This window comes from Bos indicus, chromosome 3 (assembly GCF_029378745.1).
Source record: "Bos indicus isolate NIAB-ARS_2022 breed Sahiwal x Tharparkar chromosome 3, NIAB-ARS_B.indTharparkar_mat_pri_1.0, whole genome shotgun sequence".
Classification (NCBI taxonomy): Eukaryota; Metazoa; Chordata; class Mammalia; order Artiodactyla; family Bovidae; genus Bos; species Bos indicus.
The window spans coordinates 110,491,647-110,515,924 of record NC_091762.1 but is presented as its reverse complement, the minus strand read 5'-3'; the positions used below and the strand labels follow the sequence as shown (position 1 = coordinate 110,515,924).

At 42.0% G+C, this 24,278-nt stretch overlaps 1 protein-coding gene across 6 annotated transcripts in view; it reads right to left on the bottom strand.

Moving 5' to 3' along the window:
- Positions 1-24,278, bottom strand: part of KIAA0319L (KIAA0319 like) — a 97,148-nt gene that overhangs the window by 48,466 nt on the left and 24,404 nt on the right. For all 6 annotated transcript variants that reach the window (XR_011565940.1, XR_011565939.1, XM_019957863.2 and 3 more), the window contains exon 3: positions 11,526-12,037. Coding sequence is in view for 4 of the 6 variants with exons in the window: in XM_019957863.2 (XP_019813422.2) it covers positions 11,526-12,037 (512 nt within the window). In the remaining 2 variants the exon portion in view is untranslated. The remainder of the gene's footprint in view (positions 1-11,525; positions 12,038-24,278) is intronic.

The window sequence follows — 24,278 nt, the reverse complement described above, 5'->3', positions numbered from 1 at the left end:
ATTAGTAGGGAAGAAGTAAAATTATCACTGTATGCAGAGTACATGATACTCTCTCTATACACTGAGAAAACTATACAGACTCCACACAAAAACTGTTAGAACTGATGAATGAATTCAGAAAGGTAGCAGGATATAAGATATATAGAATATGTAGAAATCTGTTGCACTTCCTTATACTAATAATGCAATATCAGAAAGTATAAAAAATTCCATTTAAATATCACATCATGTAAGACCAGATAGTATGAAACTCTCAAAGGAAAGCATAGGCAGAACACTCTAACATAAATCGCAGCAAGATCTTTTTGGATCCACCTCCTAGAGTAATAAAAATACTACTAATTAAACTTAAAAGCTTTTGCACAGCAAAGGAAACCATAAACAAAACGAAAAGACAACCCACAGGATGGGAGAAAATACTTGCAAATGAAGCCACTGACAAGAGATTAATCTCCAAAATACATGAACAGTTTATATAGCTAAATATCGAAAAAACAAACAACCCAATCAAAAAATGGACAGAAGACCTAAATAGACGTTTTTCTAAAGATACAGATGGCCAACAGGCACATGAAAATATGCTCCACATAGTCAGTTGTTAGAGAAATGCAAATCAAAACTACAATAAGGTACCACTTCACAACAATCAAAATAGACATCATCAAAAAGTCTAAAATAATAAATCCTGGGAGGGTATGGAGAAAAGGAAGCCTTCCGACATTGTTGGTGAGAATGTAAACTGGTGCAGCAACCATGGAAAACAGATTCCTCAAAAAAACTAAAAAGAGAGTTACCATATGATCCAGGATCATGTATCTAGAAATATATGTATCTATATATACACCATATATCTAGAAAAGACAAAAGCGCTAAGTGAAAAGATACATGCACCCCAACCGCTCACGGCAGCAGTGTTCACAGCAGCCAAGACATGGAAGCAATAGATGAATGGATGAAGATGTGGTGTGTAAATATATATATACACACAGACACGCACACAATGGAATATTGCACGCATACGTGTGTGCTCAGTGATGGCCAACTCTTTGCGATCCCATAGACTGTCGTCCACCAGGCTCCTCTGTCCATGGGATTATCCTGGCAAGAACACTGACGTGGGTTGCCATTTCCTACTCCAGGGGATCTTCCCAACCCAGGGATTGAACCCATGTGTCTCCTGCAGCTCCTGCATTGGCAGGTGGATTCTTTACCACTGGGAAAGCAATGGAATATTACTCAGCCATAAAAAAGAATGAAACAATGCCATATGCAGCAACATGGATGAAACCTAGAGATGATACTATGTAAAGTAAGTCAGACAGAAAAACAAATATTATATCATTCATATGTGGAATCAAAAAAAAAAAATAAAAATGAACTTATTTACAAAACAGAAACAGACCCACAGACACAGAAAACAAATTTATGGTTACCAAAGGGGAAGTGGCAAGGGGGTGGGGAGGATAAATCAGGAGTACGGGATTAACAGAAGCACACTTCCATGTGTAAAAGAGACAGACAACAAGGATTCACTGTATAACACAGGGAACTATATTCAGTATCTTATAATAAACTATAATGGAAAAGAATTCTTTAAAGTATGTATCTATACATATGCATAACCAATTCACTTTGCTGTACACCTGAAGCTAACACAATAAATCAACCGTACTTCAATTAAAAAAAAACACCAACAGATCATCAGATAAAAGAACCAGAACTTAGATTAGAGGAGACAGGGTACAGTTATAGTGGAAAAAAGAATAAGGAAAAGGTATTATGGTTCAGGCACTAATACCTTTAGAAAGGGAAAATACAGTAACGGGGATTTTTAGAAAATAACTGCATGTACTGTCTTTGGCGTGGGGGCCTTTGTCACTGGGGAGCTTTTCTCTAGGTGCAGCGCACGGGGGCTCCTGTTGTGCAGCACAGGATGCACAGGCTTCAGCAGTTGCAGCACGTGGGCTCAGTGCTTGCTGCTCCTGGACTCTAGAGCACAGGTTCAACAGTTGTGGTGCGTGGGCTTAGCTGCTCCTCAACATGTGGGATCCTCCTGGACCAGGGATTGAATTATGTCTCCTGCACTGGCAGGTAGATTCTTTACCACTGAGCCACCAGGGAGGCCCTAAGAGGGATTCTTGGATACTCACAACAAAGAAACAGGCTGCCCAGTTTTTCTCTCAATGCAACAAGCCACTCCGGTAAGGTTAAAAAGGTGGAGGGTGGGGGGTGTTGAGGGTGTGTTTAGTGAACATATACACACAGACAACACGGGAAGGGCCTAGGTCACTAAGATATGAGAAACCCCCAACCCTGGTCCAGGCCAAAGGGCTGGAAGGGAACCTGGGGCTAATAAAAATTTTGGTGTCTGCTGCTCAGATAACTGAGAATGAGGAACTGGAGAAAACTAGGTCCTCAGAGAGTCCAAATAAATGTGTCAGGAAATAATAACCAGAAAAATAAAAGAACCCTTGGCAAAAATTTCACAAGTCTAAAGGATTAAAGGAAAGATTTAAAAACAAAAACTAAGAGAAAGCAACCAAGTGGAAAACCCAGAAAAACAAACCAAAACAAAAGTACAGATGAGGGGAAACAAAACTGCTTGGGTTTCTCTCCTTGGTTATGCAAGGCTCTCTGCGCTGCTGCTGCTCACACCCCACGCCTCGATCTTCTGGTAAGAAGTAAGTTCCAACTTTCTGTAGAGTCAGCACGAGTTTTCCTTGGTGATAAAAGACAGCAGAGAAGTGTCCAAGGGCTTGGCTCATTTATCCTTCTCAGACATGTGTTCTATAGAAAGCCACTTGCTTGCAGGGGTTGAAAAGGTGTAATATTGACTACAAATGGGGAGATGGTGCCGGTAGAGAAAGGAGCACCTCAGATCTTCTTAAGTCAAAGCTTACATGTGGGGATACCTAACTGGGCCTTTATTTGCGGGGCTCAAAGAGAACACTCTCCTTTCAGAAAGCAGGATTGGCTGCAATTAATTGCCAATGACTGAACTCCTTGTACTGCAAATGTTCCTGTACCCAATCAACAAGCTTTCATGCTCCTCCCACCAACAATTCAGAGGTTCATGACATAGAAAGGATAAAGTACTTAAACCAACAGTACAAGCTTCTCCTTCTCTAAGCTGAGAAAGGGGAATAAATTCATGGCATTCCTTTGCACTTCTAGAACTGCTAAAAGATCACAATACCTGCTTCTGCTGCTGCTAAGTCGCTTCAGTCGTGTCCGATTCTGTGCGACCCCATAGACGGCAGCCCATCAGGCTCCCCCGTCCCTGGGATTCTCCAGGCAAGAACACTGGAGTGGGTTGCCATTTCCTTCTCCAATGCATGAAAGTGAAAAGTGAAAGTGAAGTCACTCAGTCGTGTCCGACTCTTAGTGACCCCATGGACTGCAGCCCACCAGGCCCCTCCGTCCATGGGATTTTCCAGGCAAGAGTACTGGAGTGGGGTGCCATTGCCTTCTCCAAAACCTACTCTTGGATAAAATATATACATATTTTCAAAAGAATGAAAAAATGCTATTGACAACCCCAGGCCTTTGCAATTCTGTACGCATTTCAGGCAAAGACAAGAGCAATTTACCATACAATTTCTTCCTCCTTTGGATGCAGACTTGCTTGTGAAAACAGTACAAACTAAAAACTAATGCTGCTGGTCAGTCTTCCCTAATTAGAAGATCTGCAGTGCATGCATTTCTCTTACTCTTCCTAGTATGTTAAACAGAAGTGTGAATTCCAAGTCCTCTTCTGAAAGAAAGGCCTAGCAGTTAACTATTCTGAATGCAGAAGGTGATCGGACCACCCCACCAGTAGTCAATATTACACCAGCGCTATCCATGGCCTTGGGGATGAGAATGAAACTCCTAAGCATGGTGTAAGGTCAAACCTCACTTGTCTGGATCTGAAGACCTCACTTTCCCCATTTTTTAGCAAAGCTTACCATTTACAACATGTAATGCCAAACTATGTAACGTCTCTGTGTGACACTGCACAAAGCCCACTTCCACTGTTTCAAAGTTCAAGCTCAATATTCTTCCCTCCAGGTCCACCTACTCTCCATGTTAGACCATAAAGCTTGAGATCCTGTCCGTGCTTGCATGCATGCTAAGTTGCTTCAGTTGTGTCCGACTCTTTGCCACCCTATAGACCACAGCTCGCCAGGCTCCTCTGTCCGTGGCATTCTCCAGGCAAGAATACTGAAGTGGGTTGCCGTGCCCTCCTCCAAGGGATCTTCCCAACCCAGGGACTGAACCTGCATCTCTTAAGTCTACCTGCATTGGCAGGTGGCTAGCAGCAGTTTATTGCCACTGTCTATGACTGGTGAACAATAAGAAAAAGAACTCCCAGCCAACACAACTTCAGGATCCTCCCCCCACCATATACCTGAATCCCGTAAGGCCTAAGTTTGAGCTTTCACCATCTTCCAGTAGACTGTCAGGCCTGAATCTACCATAGGTCTAATTTTGCTTGTCTAATTTTATGGATCATAGTTATCCTGTAGCGTGCTGACTGTGTTCCTCTCTGCCAGTGCTGTGTTCCGTGACTTCACGCTGTAGTTTCAAACTGGTCATGGTGGTAGTATTTACACCACATAAATTAGTAAAGTCTACAACTCAGGACTTGACTTTGTTTTATAGGGGAAGACCCAGTTGTTAAACACTAACCACACCACAACTGTTACCACTACAACGATCTATACTTCCTCACCTTTAAAAACCAACCTCTTTTTCTCTTCCAAAAATTCCACTGAATTGTCTGGAACTTCTATTCCATGATCAGAAAGTCACCAGTATACTCAGTACCTTCATATTTTGTTCCCTAACCTCTCGCTACATTTAAATTTTCAGGATCTGGTACAAAATGAAAATGTGGCTTACTTGTTCAAAAATTAAGAATTTCAAGATAATGAGAGCAGAACACTAAATCAAGAACAAGGCCTTTCTCAGTGTGAGGACCGCAGAGGCCGCATGCTCATAAAGTGATCCCCAACCTCCTTTTTAAAAAAATATTTATTTTTAATATATATTTTTGTTTTTCTCTAGTTGCAGCGAGTGGGGGTTATTCTTCCTTGCAGGGCACAGGCTTCTCATTGCAGTGGTTTCTCTTGTTGTGGAGCACTGGCTCAGCAGTGTGGCACACAGGCTTAGAGGCTCCGCAGCAAGTGGGATCTTCCCAGACCAGGGATCGAACTGGTGTCCCCTGAATTGCAAGACAGATTCCTATCCACTGGACCCCCAGGGGAGCCCCCTCTGACCTATTCTTAAGGGTAAGTCTGCACGCCTCTAAGGATGCAGTTTCCCATGTATCTCTGCAATGCAGTGGCTACTTATTCTCCCATACTTCAAGATTAAAAGTGAGATGCGATTTTATTTGCTCCCCTTCTCAACACCTTTTGCAAATTATTACTCTTTCATCTTCTCTGTAAAAGCCTCTTCTCCTCTGCTATCTTGCTGCACTATACTTCAACTCTCATCATAGCTGTCATCTCTCAACTTACTCATTACTCCTACCTTACTGACGGCTTTGACATCCGGCTCTTGGAATTTCTCTTCACTGCAAGTCCTGCCTCAGAGCAAGAGTGCAAGGACTACCCTGGAGAGAATGGGACGCCCGTGCTCAGGTTTCGGCGCTACCATACAGCAGCCATGCTGCCTGGGCCATGCTCCTTAACCTTTCTGCTCCCGAGTCTCCTCATTTATAAAATAAAAAACAGTAACAGGAAGTCATAGGATAGGTTGTATAGATAAAATGGTTTATTCGTGTAAAAGGCTCAGAATAGTACCTGACACACAGGAAGTACTCGGTAAACATTAACTGCTGCTGTTATCATCCTCGTCACCATCCTTACTAAAGGTCTCAAGGTCTACATGGATAATTCATTCAACATGTTCTTTGAGCTCCTTATCACCAATAAATTTCTTCTCTGCTCTATCCCAACAACTCTTTTCCATAGCTTCACCCTAGACCTTGTAATCACCGTAACTTCTACACCTCTGAAATCTGAAATTCAAATACCCCCATTCTCAGGACTACCTCCTGTCCTTCCAGCACATGTACTTGTCCCCCATATCTGTTTCCCATCACCAAAATCTCTGAATGCCGGACTCCTGTACTGAATCTCTGTCAACCCCTCTCAACTCTGCCTCTCTTCCTTTCTTCTTCTATCTCTCTTCTATCCACTCTCTTGACAACGACCTCCATTTCCATGCCTCAATTTCCTTCCATACAAATTGGTCAAGTTCTAATCTTGGATGAATCAAACCATCAACCTTTCTTTGACAGGGTTGCTGAGAGGTCCTGAGGAGAATCATACAACTATAATTGTAAATGCACGTTCTCCATCTTCAAGGCTACCCAGCCATCTTTCTATTTCCTTACCTTGTTTACCATCTCCTATCCCGATCAATGGTTGTTTCAGACCTTTACCACTCTCTCCAGATCTCTCATTCTCCTGCCTACTATCCCCCCATCCCCACTCCACTTACCTCTGCTTCTCCTTTCAATAAACGATTTATTCCACTTCAGGAAAAAACAAGAATGAGATCAGAACTACCACAATTTCCTTCTCTTGAACCAACAGTCCACCTTAGTCATATCTATATCCACTCATTCCTTCCTTCCTATCACAATGAAGGAGATGTCTCTCCGCCTGCTTAAGACTTATCTAGCATTCTGTGCTCTGTATTCTAACCCCCCTGCCCTATGAGGCTGTGCTGTGCTCAGTCGCTTCAGTCGTGTCCAACTCTTTGTGACCCCTTGGACTGCAGCCCACCAGGCTCCTCTGTTCATGAGATTCTCCAGGCAAGAATACTGGAATGGGTTGCCATGCCCTCCTCCAGGGGATCTTCCTGACCCAGGGATGGAACCCATGTCTCTTAGATCTCCTGCACTGGCAGGTGGGTTCTTTACCACTGGCACCACCTGGGAAGCCCTACAGGCAGTGGTTCTCAAAGTGTGGTTCCCAGCCTAGTAGCATTGGCACAGGAGGAACTTGTGCTTTGTCACTCAGTGGTGTCCGACTCTTTGCGACCCCATGGACTGTAGTCCCCCAGACTCCTCTGTCCATGGGGACTCTCCAGGCAAGAATACTGGAGTGGGTTGCCATGCCCTCCTCCAGGGATCTTCCCAAACTAGGGATTGAACCAAGGTCTCCCATATTGCAGGCAGATTCTTTACTATCTGAGCCACCAGGGAAGCTGTAAAAATGCAAATTCTCAGGCCCCACTTTAAACAAAGTGAATCAGAAGCTTTGGAGCTAGGACCCAGCAATGTTTTCAACAAGGCCTCCAAGTGATTCTGTTGAAGTTTGAGATCCTCAGCCCTGAGGGAGAATTGTCTTTGTCCTCTTTCCTATATCTTCAACTTCCTTTAGGACAATGGTTCCCTTGCCCAAAGATCCTCCTTCTTGACTGCTCCATGGACCTTCTTGCACTTCTCCATTCTATTCATCACACAGTAACATATCTGACCATTTCCATCCCTGTTAAGATAAAGACTAATATTTTAAGAAGGCCTGAAGGCTGGCTCTTCCAATCCCAAAGAAGGGCAATGCCAAAGAATGATCAAAGTACCATACAACTGCGTTCATTTCACATGCTAGTAAGGTTATGCTCAAAATCCTTCAAGTGAGACTTCAGCAGTATGTGAACCGAGAACTTCCAGCTGTACAAACTGGATTTAGAAAGGGCAGAGGAACCAGAGTTCAAATTGCCAGCCTTCACTGGATCATAGAGAAAGCAAGGAAATTCTAGGAAAACATCACTTCTGCTTCACTGACTACGCTAAAGACTTTGACTGTGTGGATCACAACAAACTGTGGAAAATTCTTCAAGAGATGGGAATACCAGACCACCTTACCTGTCTCCTGAAAAATGAGTATGCGGGTCAAGAAGCAACTGTTAGAACTGGCCATAGAACAAAGGACTGGTACAAAACTGGTAAAGGAACACGTCAGGCTGTATATTGTCACTCTGCTTATTTAACTTATATGCAGAGTACATCAAGCGAAATGCTGGGCTAAATCACAAGCTAGAATCAAGACTGCTGGGAGAAATACCAACAACCTCAGATACCCAGATGATGCTATGTTAATGGCAGGAAGTGAAGAAGAACTAAAGAGCCTCTTGATGAGGGTGAAAGAGGAGAGTGAAAAAGCTGGCTTAAAACTCAACATTCAAAAAACTCAGATCATGGCATCCAGTCCCATCACTTCATGTCAAAAAGAAGGGGAAAAGTGGAAACAGTGACAGATTTTATTTTCTTGCTTCCCTTGTGGTTCAGTTGGTAAAGAATGAACCAACTGGGTTCGATCTCTGGGTTGGGAAGATCCTCTGGAGAAGGGAAAGGCTACCCACTCCACTATTCTGGCCCAGAGAAGTCCATGGACTGTATAGTTCACGGGGTCACAAAGAGTCAGACACAAATGAGCAACTTTCACTTTCACTTTATTTTCCTGGGCTCCAAAAATCACTGCTGACAATGACTGCAGCCATGAAATTGAAAGACGTTTATTCCTTGGAAGGGAAGCTATGACAAACCTAGACAGCATATTAAAAAGCAGAGACATCGCTTTGCCAACAAAGTTTCATACAGTCAAAGCTAAGGTTTTCACAGTAGTCATGTACAGATGTGAGAGCTGGACCATAAAGAAGGCTGAGCACCAAAGAACTGATGCTTCTGAATTGTGGTGGTAGAGAAGACTTTTGAGAGTCTCTTGGACAGCAAGGAGATCAAACCAGTCAATCCTAAAAGAAATCAACCCTGAATATTCATTGGAAGGACTGATTGTGAAGCTCCAATACTTAGACTACCTGATGCGAAGAGCCAACTCATTGAAAAAGCTTTGGTGCTCGGTAAGACTGAAGGCAGAAGGGGCAGCAGAGGATGAGATGGTTGGATGGCATCACTGACTCAACGGACGTGAATTTGAGCAAACTCTGGGAGACAGTCCAGGACAGGGAAGCCTGGTGTGCTGTAGTCCATGGGGTCGCAAGAGCCGGCCATGACTTAGCAACTGAACAACAACAAGGCTCTGAACACCTCTGAAGCCTCTTCTTTCTCTAAAGGCCTCTTGTTCTGTTTGCCAAACAAGACCAGTCTCTCTCAACTTTTTGATCTTGCCATGTTCTGAGGCATCTAACACACTTTGAAATTGCTATTCTTTCTGCCTGAATTACTCTTCCTGTTTTTTTTTTCCCCTAACTCCTACTTCTACTTCAATCTCAGCTTCAACTTACCTTACTTAGGGTGGCCTAACTTTAGCCCTTAATCTTAATTAGGTCCCTGTTAGATGTTCTTATAGTCCTCTACTTATCTTCTTACAATGTACATTGAGGTTTTAAGTATTTAATGATCATAAATGTCATGCCTATTTTCCTTGCCAGAGTATAAGCTCTATTAGGGCAGAAATCAGGATCTTATTTGATATAATATTTGCACTGCCTTGCTTTTAGTACACCACCTTACAGACAGTAAATGTGCAGTAAGTATGTGCTGACTAAACCTCTGCACACACTGGACCTCTCTCCAGAATTTTTTTTTTTTACCTTTAAACCCCAGATGTAATTCCACACATACATTAAGAAATAAGTTAAACATCTCTGTAAACTCTTCCCTGCACATACACATCACTTGCCTGCTCAAGAGGATCACTTCTTCTTTTGTGTTCCTATTGTGTAGTATTGGGTTAGCCAAAAGTTCATTCAGGTTTTTCCATAAGATGTTATAGAAAAACCCAAACAAACTTTTTGGTCAACTCAATACATAAATCTACTATGTAATAATTATACACTACTGGGGGACTTCCCGAGTGGTCCAGTGGTTAGGAATCCACCGCCAATGCCAGGGACACAGGTTTGATCCCTGGTCTGGGACAATCCCACCTGCCGCAGGGCAACGAGGCCTGTGGGCCACAGCTACTGAGCCAACATGCCCTAGAACCCACGCTTCTGCAACAAGAGAAGCCATTGCAATGAGAAGCCTGCACACCACAAAAACAGAGTAGCCCCTACTCACTGCAGCTAGAAAAAGTCCACGCACAGCAATGAAGACCCAGCACAGTCAAAAAAAAAATTTTTTTAATAAAATTTTAAAAGTTGGTTCTTTAAAAAAAAAAAAAATTATACACTATTGTAAACACCATCTTCATGCCTGAGTTTCCACTCGACTATAAACTCCTGAGAGCACAGATCATGTCTTGTTTACCTCTAGTGCTTAGGAAAATACCTGACATTGATAATAAGTTAAAGTCGCTCAGTCGTGTCTGACTCTCTGTGATACCATGGACTATACAGTCTGTGGCATTCTCCAGGCCAGAATACTGGAGTAGGTAGCCTTTCCCTTCTCCAGGGGATCTTCCCAAATCAGGGATCAAACCCAGGTCTCCCTCATTGCAGGCAGATTCTTTACCAGCTGAACCACCTGAGAAGCCCAAGAATACTGGAGTGGGTAGCCTATCCCTTCTCCAGCAGATCTTCCAGACCCAGGAATCGAACCGGGGTCTCCTGCATTGCAGGCAAATTCTTTACCACCTGAGCTATGAGGGAAGCCTGACAATGATAATAAAAGTCCATAAATGTTTATGAGCAAATTGAACCTAATACTGTAGGCTCTAAAACCGCACTGAAAGGCCCTGCTATTCATTAGCTGCATGATCAAATTGTTTAACGTATTTGGACCTCAGTTTCCTCACTAGGAAAACGGGGTTAATAACACATACTTGGAAATATTGCTATGAAAATTAAACAAAATGACATAACACAATGATTAGCACACACAGTGTCTGGCATGTAGTAGCCTCCCCACTCTGGCTTTAACTTGATAGAGACAACCAGGACAAAACATAGACAAAAATAAGTCACAGCAACTGAGGGAGAATGAGCACAGGCTGAGTCATTCCTCTTAATCATTTGCCCAGGAAGACCAACAATGAAGAAACATAATAAACAGAATAAACTCTACTGGTAGTATCTCCCTTGGCATACAAAGCTTGGTAAGAACTCACCCGAAGCCTCTTGGCTAATAGCCACATCCGGCTCCCCAGACCAGCAGGTCCAGGTCTTATGCAGCACCGGGTTGGTTACTTTAGAATGGAACAGAAACTACCTCATAAGGAAAGTGTTTACCAGCAGGAGATGGGGGAGGAGGAGGAGAACTTGACTGCAACTGCATCAATCAAGTGTTTTGCAATCTGGCAGAAAACACTGCAGAATCTCTAGTGGAGACTAACACCCACACAAACGCACTTACCTGTAGCCAAGAACCAGCTTAGACAAGATAATGAGCAGCTTTCTGCTTTAACCAAAACAATGGTCAGACCTGCATGGAGTGCACATCTCTAAGACCAAATTACCCTTGAACATGTGAGCAGCCCCTACTAAGATGACACTAAGCAGCTGTGTACATACACTCCTCAGCCTATGAGCGCTGCCCACAAGCACAGCTTCAAAGCTCATGTGTGCCAAATGCAAAAGCAGATTAAACTAGTTCTCTAGTCACTCCTTATTCATGATATGCTTACCTCTGCAGAGCCAGTGCTGTTTAGATCACCTAGTTCATTCGTTTTAGAAGGCTGTGTCACTGTAGCTACTTCTTCACTGGGATTCTCTCTCTTCCGAAGCTTCCTGATTAAGCTCCACTGGTCACTCGATAAAGTGGGTCTGAGTGGAGTTTGGGGTGGGCTCTCCCTCCTCCAAGATGCCCTGCTCCAATCTAACCCCAAAATATGTGGTACATCATCTTCAGGCAGAAAGTCCAAATCATCTTCAATTTGGAATTTTTTGAAAAACACCAGCATTGAGCTGGAAGAGTCTGTCCTAAAAGCCTGGCAGCTCTGGGGCCTGCTGCAGTCTGCCTGGAGGCACATCCCCTCTAACCACCAAAAGGCATGACAGGCAGAGTCCTGGCAGCAGGCAGCCCAGCACGACTGGAGAGAGGGGGTTCCTTCTAGAAGCCGGAGGTGATTTTCTCCCCTGGATCTCAGGCCAACACCAAACTGTGTCTTTACCCGCTGGCACCTGCTCTCCTTGGCATCTAAAAACAAAAATGGAAACATTTTAAAATGAAATAAAAACAGAGACTCCAGCTCTGTAAAGAGTCCTGAATACCAACACTGGAGGCTATTTTGAAGACTGGTTTTTAAGAGGGTGGGAAAGCTGTCTGGTAAGTGGAAAAGAAGACACAAAAGAGAAAGGTTTTTTGGCTCAGGATATTTTCGCTGGTAGAAGTACTGCTCCACGCTCACCGCTGGCTCCCCTCCTCAGTAAGTCCTTGCATGTAGACCTTTTACACAGAACTCCAGTTCATGAGACAAAAAAACAACAGAGCTCTTCTGGTGACAGTGTGCTGAAGGACGGGGCAGGGTCCCACTCACCCCCAAGGCCTTTCTCTGGGACAGTATGAAGATTATGGGTCCAGAAGAGAAGGAAGTGGAAGAAGATGGAGTACTCTGCCTCCACTGAACTGGCAGCAACACAGACTGCGTCCTCTTGACCTCTTGCAGGCTGCAGGTTCATCTGTTTTCTAATCAGCAGGTGGTCACAGTCAGGTGGCTTTGCACCTCACAGCATTAATCAGAGCAGTAGTAAAGTTTACCAAAAATTTTATTCTGCTAGATGAACTTCCTAATGAGAAGCTATGTCGTAATAAGAAATAAAGGAATAAAAGTACTACAGTGACCTACTATGGTTAACCTAGATAACATGGTCCAAAATTCTGGCTAATGTTGCTAATGGATAAACTTTTGAGCCACTGAATTTTTTCAGGCATGGTACCAGTTTTCCTGAAATATTACCTCATTTCTGTTTTCTTAGATAAAGTTAAAGCATGTTCTAAATTAAAGTTTTTACACAGAGTTCATTTTAAGGTCTTATATAGGTGTCTATAACCAACTATGGTCAGGGTAATGTGTGTGTTAGTCACTCAGTCGTGTTCAACTCTTTGCAATCCCATCGACTATAGCCCACCAAGCTTCTTTGTCCATGGAATTTTCCAGGCAAGAATACTAGAGTGGGTAGCCGTGCACTTCTCCAGGGGACTTCCCAACACAGGGATCGAACCTCGGTCTCCTGTACTGGAGTACTCCTCGAGTACTCCTGCAGTACTCAAATCTGGTAAAGGCAGGTTCTTTACCACCTGAGCCACCTCTAAGAAGTCAGGATTATACAGGGCCAGAACCAGGTGAGGCAAGGGAGATGCCTTGGGCACAAGTGTTAAGGAAGTGCTTAGTCTTAAGAGTCATGTAAGTGCTGCTGCTGCTGCTACTGCTGCTAAGTCACTTCAGTCGTGTCCGACTCTGTGCAACCCCATAGACAGCAGCCCACTAGGCTCCTCTGTCCCTGGGATTCTCCAGGCAAGAACACTGGAGTGGGCTGCCATTTCCTTCTCCAATGCATGAAAGTGAAAAGTGAAAGTGAAGTCGCTGAGTCATGCCCGACTCTTAGCGACCCCATGGACTGCAGCCTACCAGGCTCCTCCGTTCATGGGATTTTCCAGGCAAGAGTACTGGAGTGGGGTGCCATTGCCTTCTCCGTCATGTAAGTGCAGGGTTGGCTTATCCCACCTTGAGACCGAGTGTCTCCTTAAATTTCATACCCTAGGTACCTCTTTCTTCACCCTAGTCCCAGGCTGGGGTTATAACATAAAATGTAGAACTACATATAGAAAATGTGTAGTAGAATCAAACCACTGAAGCGATATACAGTCATGTCTGCAGGCACACATAACTGAAAAAGGGCTATGACAGGCTAAAGCAACAACTGGATAATCCACCAAAGCGAAAGGAAACACTTACTAAATGTGGATACTAGTCAACTGAAAGACAAGAGAAAAACAGGAAGGCTGTAGATTAGATTATGGAGTCAATCACTATGGAAGCCAATCTACCACGGTGCTTTAAAAAAAAAAAAAAACACAGGCACCAACCTAACATCAGACAAAGCAACTTAGAGGCCAGAAAAAATAGAACTTCCTGAAGAAAAGATGAATAAATAGAAACTATTTTAAAAATGAAGCTACCAAGAGCTATAGAAACGCCCCTCATTTCTTCATCCACCTTCTCACACAATAACCAATGGTATGACTCAGTATCAGCTGAGTGCACAGTTTATTGAAATCAGTAAATTGTTACATCAACAACTACTGTCAGTTACTTTTAGATCAACTTTCCATCATTCCTCTCACAAAAAGTCTCTCTTATTTAATACAGTGAAAAGATCCACAAAAATGAACATAACTTGCGCTTTTCTATAAGCCAGTATTTTTTTTAACATACCGTGACCTCCACTTCTGTCCTTGAAGGAGAAACTGCCATTGAATTTGCTTTCCCATTGTTGAGAAACTAGAAAACTAGACAAAAAAATATACATAAAACAATTGGTTTTGGGCACTAAACAACAATGTGGTCCGGGACTGTGACCCCAGAGAGAAAGGAGATAAACAAGGGTGAGCCCTATGGTCACTTTGGCTTTCTGTTTACAGACCAGGCACGCGGCTGACTGTGAGACAGGGGAGAACCTAAGCAGAGCACGGTGGTCTTGCTCAGTTGAGGAAACAAGAGTTCAAGGTGACTGTGGTAGCTAGAAACTACCAGAAAGAAGAAGCTACACGGAGAAAGAGCTCCAGACATCTGGATAGTGGTTCCCCTTGGTGTAATACTAATTTATACCAAGTGTAGGTTGAAACCATGGAAGTTTAGAAAGCATTTTGAACTGAATGAAACTGAAAACACAACATACTAAAATGTGTGGGATACAGTTAAAGCAATGTTTAGAGGGACATTTATAGCTTTACATGCTTATTTTAGAAAAGAAGGAAAGTCTAAAATCAATGATCTAGAAAGACACATATGGAGAATGCATTGTGATGATAGAAGCAGAGACTGAAATGATATAGCTGCATGCCAAGACAAGTCAAGGACTGATAGTGACCACCAAAAGCTAGGAGGAGTTAAAGGAGGATTCTACCCAAAGATTCAGAAGGAACCAACCCAGCCAACACCTTGATTTAGGACTTCTAACCTCCAGAACTATTAGCCTAAGCACAACTTTCTCCCCTTGCTTGGAAGAGTGCTTCAGAAGCCAGATGGCTCCAAGACCAACAAGGGCCTAGATCCAGGGGCCACTGACATTTGGAGATGTGGTTGTGGCCTTTACTTAGATTGAATGAAGATACCCAGATGCTATTCGATGAACATGGACAGGGATATATGATGCTGGAAAACTACAAGAATCTGTTGTTATGGGGCTTCTCTGTTTCAAGTCAAAATTAATAGCCCAACTGGAGCTAGGGGTAAAGCCCTGGATGGAAGTATGAGAAGCTCCACCAGGTCCCTGTGCAGTACAAGAATACTGGTTTGACACAAAGATGTCAGACCTAAAGCAAAATAAATACTTCTGAAGGGTCCACTCTGAAAGGGCAAACAAAAGCGTCACAATCGATATAGGTTTGAAGTAGAAGCACAGAAGTTCCACAGAGAAAGAGTACTATTAATGTAGGAAAGTCTTCAAATATAAATTCTCCTTTATTAAACACCAGAGATATTATACTGACAGAAAAATCTCATAAACATAAAGAATGTGTGATAGACATTATGAGCAGTTCATTTCTTTTAATCATCATAAAATTCACATAAGAAAACAACCTTATAGATGTACTAAATGTGGGAAATTCTTAAAGATGTACTCAACATTATTAATCATTAGGGAATTCATTATAGAGAGAAACCCTATAAACGCAATGAATGTGGAAAAGCTTCAGAAAGAACTCTATTCTTTTAAGTCATCAGAGAATTCAGACCAGTCATAAACCCTTACTAATGTAGACTGTGAGAAAGTCTATGCTCAGAAGGACTGAGCATCATGACAGAATACACTGTGGAGAAAGACCTTTTATATGTAATGAAGGTGGTAAAGTTTTCAGGGATAACTTAACTGTATTGGAACATAAGAAAATCCATACTGAAGAGAAACCATACTGGTATAATCAATGTGGAAAAGTCTTTATGAAGAACTCAACTCTTATTAATCATCAAAGAATGCATAAAAGAGAGAAACCCCATCACTGTAGTAAATGTGGAAAATCTTTCAGATATACAACCTTTGCTGGACATCAGAAGACTCACAGTGAAAATAAACCTTATTGATGTAATGACTGTGGAAAATGCCATAGGATGAGCTCAATTCTTATTGGACATCAGAGAAACAATCCCAGAGAAACAAAATTAATGTGGAAAGACGTTTCCCCCAAAGTTCAGCCCTTAAACAACATAAGAATATTTATAACAAAGAAAGAGTCATGAAATGTAGTTAATGTGGTAAATCACATGGAAGTCGTTTATTCCTTCTGAGCATTAAGAGAAGACATTCAATAAATTATACATTTAACAAAAATATTCTGTGTACTTCTATCCTGGAGAATTTCCCACTTGTATTTCAGTGTAGTTTGTACTGGTGAAATATTTGAAGAACCTAAACATCTATCAATATAGAAATAGTTACTGCAGAATACTAAACAGCAAGTGAAAAGAATTAGGTCGAGTTCCATATGTAGCTGAAGAAATATCCCCATGATACCTCGTTAAGTTAAAATAGCAAGTTGCAGAAAACTTATATGTTATGGTCTTATATTCTTCAGAATGAAGCTTTTTTGTTTGTAGATAAATGCATTCAAAAAGATCTGGAAAAGTAAAGGCCAAACTTTAACAGGGAGAAAAATAATGATCTTATGCTTTCATCATAAAAGACAGAAGAAAAAAAAAAAAGAGTAAATTATATCCAAAATAAGCAGAGAAAGAAAAAGATAAAGAGTAACCAATGAAACAGAAAACAAACAAAAAAAATAGATATAAATCAATGAAACACAAATCTAGTTGTCTGAAAGGACAATAAAACTGGTAAAGCTCTAGTGTGACTGATGACAGAAAAAAAAAAAAGAGAAGTCACAAATTGACAACATCAGGAATGAAAGAAGGGTTATCATTACTGATTCATTAAACGAGTGGCGCCAACTATGGTCCAAGGGCCAACTCTAGCTGCTGCCTATTATTGTAAATAAACCTTCACTGGAACATAGTCACTCACACTCATTTATTTATGTATTATCTATGGCTGCTTTTGTTCTAATGGCCGAGTTAAGCAGCTGCAACAGAGTTATCTCAATATTAGTAAAGCCTAAAGTATTTACTATTTGGCCCTTTAAGAAAGTTTGCCAACCCCAGGTGTATGAGAATACACTTTTTTTGAAGTACTATTTATTACTAAAAGTGAAGTAAAAGTGAAGTTGCTCAGTCGTGTCCGACTCTTTGCGAACCCGTGGACTATTATAGCCCACCAGGCTCCTCCATCCATGGGATTCTCCAGGCAAGAGTACTGGAGTGGGATGCTATTTCCTTCTCCAATTTATTACTGAGTAGAGCCTAAATCTGGATGTTAACTAATAGGAGACCGATAAATTTCAAATGACTCTGATTTTTAGAGAGATACAAATTATTTCTGTCTGGTATAAAAGGTTTAACTAAAAAAGCACACTTACTTCCCATCTAGCTATTATCCTTACCTCCTTATTCCTTCATCTCTTCAACAATCTGTTTTTTTAGTTTAGTTTTTTTTTTTTTTTTTTTTCTTTTGCCACATTGCACAGCATACGGGATCTTAGTTCCCTGACTAGGGATTGAACCCACACCCACTGTGGTGGAAGCTCAGAGTCTTAACCACTGGACCACGAGGGAAGTCCTCAACAAATATTATTGAGCATCCATTTCATGCTAGGCATTTCTTTGATGGAGCTTATAATTTAGATGGGGGAGACAGTGATTAAATAGACATAATAAAAAATGCAGAACGGCAAACTAATATAAGTGCTATGAAGGAAAGAAAGGCAGTTTTTACAGAATAAAGGTAGCTAACTTTAGAGCTTACTGATCAGAAATATTATCAAATATGTGATATGATATCAAAATAGTCACTGTATGATGTCTGGAATGAAAAACACTGGAAATAACTTACACATCCCTCAACAGAGAACTGGTTAAGTAAACTGAGGAAGATTTATGCAGTTGCTGGGAAAAGGCCACTCTCTATAGTCATAATATGAAATGATATCCAGGAAACATTAAAACATTATGTAGAGAAAGAAAGGTGTAGAGCAGTGTGTATAGTATGCCACAATCTGTGTGTGGGGGGGAAAAAAAGTCTATATTGTGTATATATATATATACACACATATATATGCATAGACTATTTTTGGAAGAATATTCAAGAAACTGGCATGGTGGCTTTTAGGAGGGGAAATTAGGTACCTGAGAAACTTGTTTGTTCACTAAATATGGTTATATACCTTTAGAATTTATGCAATGTATATGTATTATATTTTGAAAAATAAAATTTAAAAATCGTAAATAAAATTTTCAATGGCTGCACTCCCTCTGAATGAACCAAAATCCTTAACATAACCTAAAAAGATCTCATATGATCTGAACCCTGCCTACCTTTTAGCCCACCTTGCATCATGCTCTCCCTCTCCTTCATCATGTTCCACAACCAGCCTTCATCCACTCCTCAAATGGACCACACTCCCTCTCCTAACGTGGCTTTGTACATGCTGCCACCTCTCTTCAGACTTTTCTTGCCTCCTTTCTTTAACCAGTTAACTCCTCATATGAGGACGCAGTTCAACCATCATTTCCTCAGAGACACGCCCACGCAAGACAAGTCTCTCTAGTACATCCTTTGGACCCCGTAGCCTCTTTGCCTCAAAGCAATTATAAAACTTATAAAGTTATATGTATTTGTATCTTCATCTGTTCAATGTCTTTCCCCCACAACTTCTCTGTAAGCTCCAGAATAAGAGGACCATGTCTGGCTTCTTCCCACCACCACTCCACCCGCCACCACTGTATCTCCAATTCTAGCATAGGACTCAGAAAATTACTTTGTAGGTGGAAAAACTGTGAAAAATTCTTAAAGAGATGGGAATACCAGACCACCTTACCTGCCTCCTGAGAAACCTGTATGCAGGTCAGGAAGCAACAGTTAGAACCAGACATGGAACAACAGACTGGGTCCAAATTGGGAAAGGAGTGTTTCAAGGCTGTATATTGTCACCCTGTTTATTTAACTTACAAGCAGAGTACATCATGCAAAATGCTGGGCTGGATGAATCACAAACTAGAATTAAGATTGCCGGGAGAAACAGCAATAACCTCAGATACGCAGACGACATCACCCTTATGGCAGAAAGCAAAGAGGAATTAAAGAGCCTCTTGATGAAGGTGAAAGAGTGAAAAAGCTGGCTTAAAGCTCAGCATTCAAAAAACTAAGATCATGGCATCTGGTCTCATCATTTTATGGCATACAGATGGGGAAACAATGGAAACAGTGAAAGATTTTATGTTGCTGGGCTCCAAAATCACTGGGGACAGTGACTGCAGCCATGAAATTAAAAGACGCTTGTTTCTTGAAGAAAAGCTATGACAACTTTGCTGCTGCTGCTAAGTTGCTTCAGTCGTATCCGACTGCATGATCCCATAGATGGCAGCCCACCAGTCTCCCCCGTCCCTGGGATTCTCCAGGCAAGAACACTGGAGTGGGTTGCCATTTCCTTCTCCAATGCATGAAAGTGAAAAGTGAAAGTGAAGGCGCTCAGTCATGTCCGACTCTTCGCAACCCCATGGACTGCAGCCTACCAGCCTCCTCCGTCCATGGGATTTTCCAGGCAAGAGTACTGGAGTGGGGTTCCATCACCTTCTCCGATGACAACCCTAGATAGCATATTAAAAAGCAGACATTACTTTGCCTCCAAAGGTCCATATAGTCAAAGCTATGGTTTTTCCAGTAGTCTTGTACAGATGTGAGAGCTGGACAATAAAAAAGGCTGAGTGCCAAAGAACTGATGCTTTCAAACTGTGGTGTTGGAGAAGACTCTTAAGACTTCCTTGGACTGCAAGGAGATCAAACCAGTCAATCCTAAAGGAAATCAACCCTGAATATTCACTGGATGGACTGATGCTGAAGCTGAAAGAAGCTGCAATACTTTGGCCACCTGATGCAAAGAGCCCACTCAATGGAAAAGACCATGAAGCTAGGAAAGATTGAGGGCAGGAGGAGAAGGGAACCAGAGAGGACAAGATGGTTGGAAGGCATCACCAACTCAATGGACATGAGTTTGAGCAAGCTCTGGGAGATGGTGAAGGACAGCGAAGCCTGGCGCAGTGCAGTCCATGGGGTCGCAAAGAGTTGGACACAACTCAGCAACTGAACAGCAACAACAACAGGTGATCAAAAAACCCTTTTTGAATGAATGCATGAACAAATGCATGTATGCATGAAGGAAATACTGAAATAATGAACAAACAAATGAACTGTCAAGTGGCCCGGTTAAGAAACCAGGTAGTCAGGTACTAAGAGGGTCATACTGAATACATCCAGGCCAATGGCAAGACTCTGAAAAGAGATGAGGCCCATATGCCACAGTAAATGAAAGAGGGTGAATGACAGGTGGTTCAGATGAGTAATGATTCGGGGTAAGAAGTGTTATAAATCTCAAAGAGAAGAAGCTTTTACACCAAAGTGGAGGAGTAATGTTCAAGAAGTGACAGTGAGGAGTCAGCTCCACCTCCAAACTCCGAGGTACATGGGATATGGGAGAATAAGCAACCACTGCCTGCAGGGTAGAGGGAGAAATATGTATTTCTCCAAGAGAAAGCCAGATCTCAGAACATGCTCTCTATCTGATGCCCTGACTAACAAGCTAGAGTATAGAGAGGGTTTGGTAACTCAGTGGTTTCTTGTCACAGTTAAAAAGTTAGGAAGGGAGGGGTGGTTAAGCACCAGTGAGTTGAAAAGCATGAATTTATGTGGGAATGTCAAGTCAGATTCACACAAATCATAATAGTTAAGGCACTTAATAGTGAGAAAAAAAGAAGATGGAAAAATACGATAAGAAACTGATGATGCTGACAGGACGGCTGCCTATCCGTCCTTAGGACACAATAGTGCAAGCCTGGAGGCGAGTAACAGAGGGCGTCTTACCAATGGAAGGGGGGAGACAGAAACGCATTGAGACTGCAGGGACATGGTCAAGAGGATTTATGGAGGTTACAAGGTCGAAGAGAAGGCCGCAAAAATTCTAATTCCCTGGTTGTCACTCATAGCTCTGGTTAAATTGAGATCTTAAAAGAGGAGGAGATAAAAGCAGGGGGTAAGGGGGATACAAAACTGGTTTGTCCTACAAAGGCCTTCTTTTGCTTCCATGGCTTCCCAAAGAATGTCACAGAAGCTATATAACGCTATCTGGTAGTATAAAAGTGAAATGTTTCATAATCCAAACACTCCCCCTGCTTTGTGAGGTGACTGGAAGCCTCAGTTAGAGATCTCATCCACTATCCTGGGCTGGAGAGGACATGTCCAATGAGGGATGAGCAACCTGGTACAGGTTCATAGAGGATGTTCCAGACTCTCCCTACTTCATTTACACCCCTTGATTTCTGTACTCTTAAAAGTATTACTGAAACTTGGTAATGGGTAAGGTCTCTGATTCTTGTGAGTCTTACCTGACAAACTGATCCCCTGTATTAGCTCAAAGGAATAGAACCTGGGAGGGACCAGATGGTCAGAAGCACTTACATCTTCAATGGTGACCAAGAGGAACTGCCAAGAGGTGAGGTCTGAGGGAAGTGAGCTGGCTGCAGTGTTGCTCAAACAATTAATCCCAATAGCTCCCAGAAAGAAGAGGAGGTACTCTGATCTGTTAGTTCATATGTTCATTTAGTGGGAATTTGAGGGTCTTTTTTTTTTTTTATTAAATGTTATTCAACCTTGCTCTATTATGGGCTCAGTAACAAACATGAAGGATGGAGAATAATTCTTTTCCACTCATTCAGTGGATCATAATTCTTCCTCTTAGATGGTTAAAAGATGGTTAATCATCTTACACGGTTAAAAGGCAAGGGTTCTAGTTTCAGCTCTAGATTCATCATTTATTAATTTTCATTAACCTCTGAAAAGTAACTTAACCTCTCCGAGATTTAATTTTCATTGTTACTCTTGAGATAAAGGATTCATCAGGGGAGGAAGCGGGAAAGCATTGGTAGCGTCAATATTGGATTCTAGAAGTAACTTGGATAAAAGGTAAGATGAAAATAAACTCCAAATTTAGATCAGTTCCTCTCCTGCCCACGCCGCCATAGCCTGGCTCTGCTCCCAGGGCCTAAACAAAAGTAATATTAAATCCTCACAGAAAGGGGCTTACAGTTGGTAGAACCTTAGACTGAAAACCCTTTGGGAAAGTCTAGAACTCACTGTTGGTAGGAGTACATAGAAAGCCTACCCAAGGTGAAAACAGAGCCATGACTTTATTCTTTCTAAGGTTATGACAAAGTAGAGACTGCAGAATTACCCGGAGGGTCCCCAAAAGAGGCAGCTCTGGAACTAACAATGCTTACTTAACATTACCACCTCTCAAAAGACAGAATTCTAATCAATCTGGCAGAAAATCTAGACCAGGTTTCATAACTCCAAGCCAGCAGAGTAGAAAAGTCTACAGAATATAAGAATTATTGCCAGAAGGAAATTCATCAAATACTTTTAGAAAGCTGTGAACAACTCTGGAAATATTTAGAGACAGTGTTGTTGCCTCTGGCATTCTTAAGTCTCAGGTAACGGGCTTGACTTCTCCAGCTAACATGGAAACTGCTGGCTGGCAACCAAAAAGGGAAGTAGAGACAGAACACTGACATCTTAGGAACCATACTGTTAAGGTCATTTGGAAGTTCATACTTTAACCAAATTCACTAAATAGTATCCCAATGGAAGGGCTGAGATGGTAGGAATGGGAGTCAAGAGAATGCCCCACTGGTTTTATTTGAGGAAAAAAAAAAAGAGCAGCTGATAAATTCTCCTGGGAACTAAGGGGGCTACCTTTGTGGCTCAGCTGGTAAAGAATTCGCCTGCAATGCGAGAGATGTGGGTTTGATTCCTGGGTTGGGAAGATCCTCTGGAGAAGGGAAAGACTATCCACTCCAGTACTCTAGCCTGGAGAATTCCATGGACTGTATAGTCGTCCACGGGGTTGCAAAGAGATGGAATTAAGGGGTGGGGGGGAATTAAGGGGGAATCAAGTTTCTGTGGAAAACTATACATAATTAGCATATTTTATAGATAAAATTTGCACTTACTTTTAACATTCATTGAAACTAAAATTCTTTTCTTGAAATCGCACAATTTTATAATATGGTCAAGAATCCATGCAATGCTTTCCTTTTGTAACTATACCTACAATGAACTATTACCAAGAAGCAAGGTAAAAGCTTTCAATCTGGGCTTCAGGCAGTGACTGAGCTATGGCTTCACACCATCTGTCCTCCTGAAGCTATCACCAGAAGTACATATTCTCTCAGAAGCAGCAGGTCTCAGCCAATATGGCTGCCATGTGAAAATGAGACAAGCAGGCATATTATCAATCCCCAAAACAACTCACAGGAACTGTTCAAAACAAACCACCTCAGGGGGCAGCCCCCACTTTCCTTTTGACTGTCAGCATGCCTGTCACCTGCACACCCACTAATAAACAAACACAAAAACGGTTCCGTGTCACTCTCCACACCAGCTCTCTCCTGCAGGGGGTTAACTTATTCAGAAAGCACGGCAGAGGAGGTAACTGAATCCTTTGAAGGGCGCAATCAGGTATTGTGAAAAAGCCAGGGTAATAACCATTGCCCTCTCTCTTCCTTTTCAAAAGGGCCAATACTTTTTTCCAATTCATACAAGTTAGATTGAAAGGTAGCAGTAGCTTCACAAAGCAGTCCTTAGAAAAGAAAAATAATTACTATTCATTGCCTTTGCTGTGTGCCTAGCTTTGTTAAGAGCACAGTTTGTTAAATGTCATGGTTTAGGTGATTTGCTGGAACTAAACTACTGCTAAAGAAGAATCAATAGGCTTTGTGTCTATATTCTGACTCCTTTCCCTTAACTGGAACGTTTCCATTTTTCCCAAAGACCATTCTAATCAAAAACAAACTCTCCTTGGAGTTAGCTGCCCACCAGTTACCTTTCAGCCACTGTTCACATTAACTCTAGACAGTCTGCTAGAAGGAAAAACAAGCTTCCAAGGACTCAATCACAAAACCCGAGCCTTTCAGCACTTCTCTAGTTAAGAATACTTAGAAGAGTAAATTCTCTTTTATAAGGTTGTCAACAAAGAAGCCTCAAAGGTACCAGATTGTGGCAAACTGCTAAGGAGAAAAACAGTACCATAACATCTCCTTAGAAGAGGGAAAATT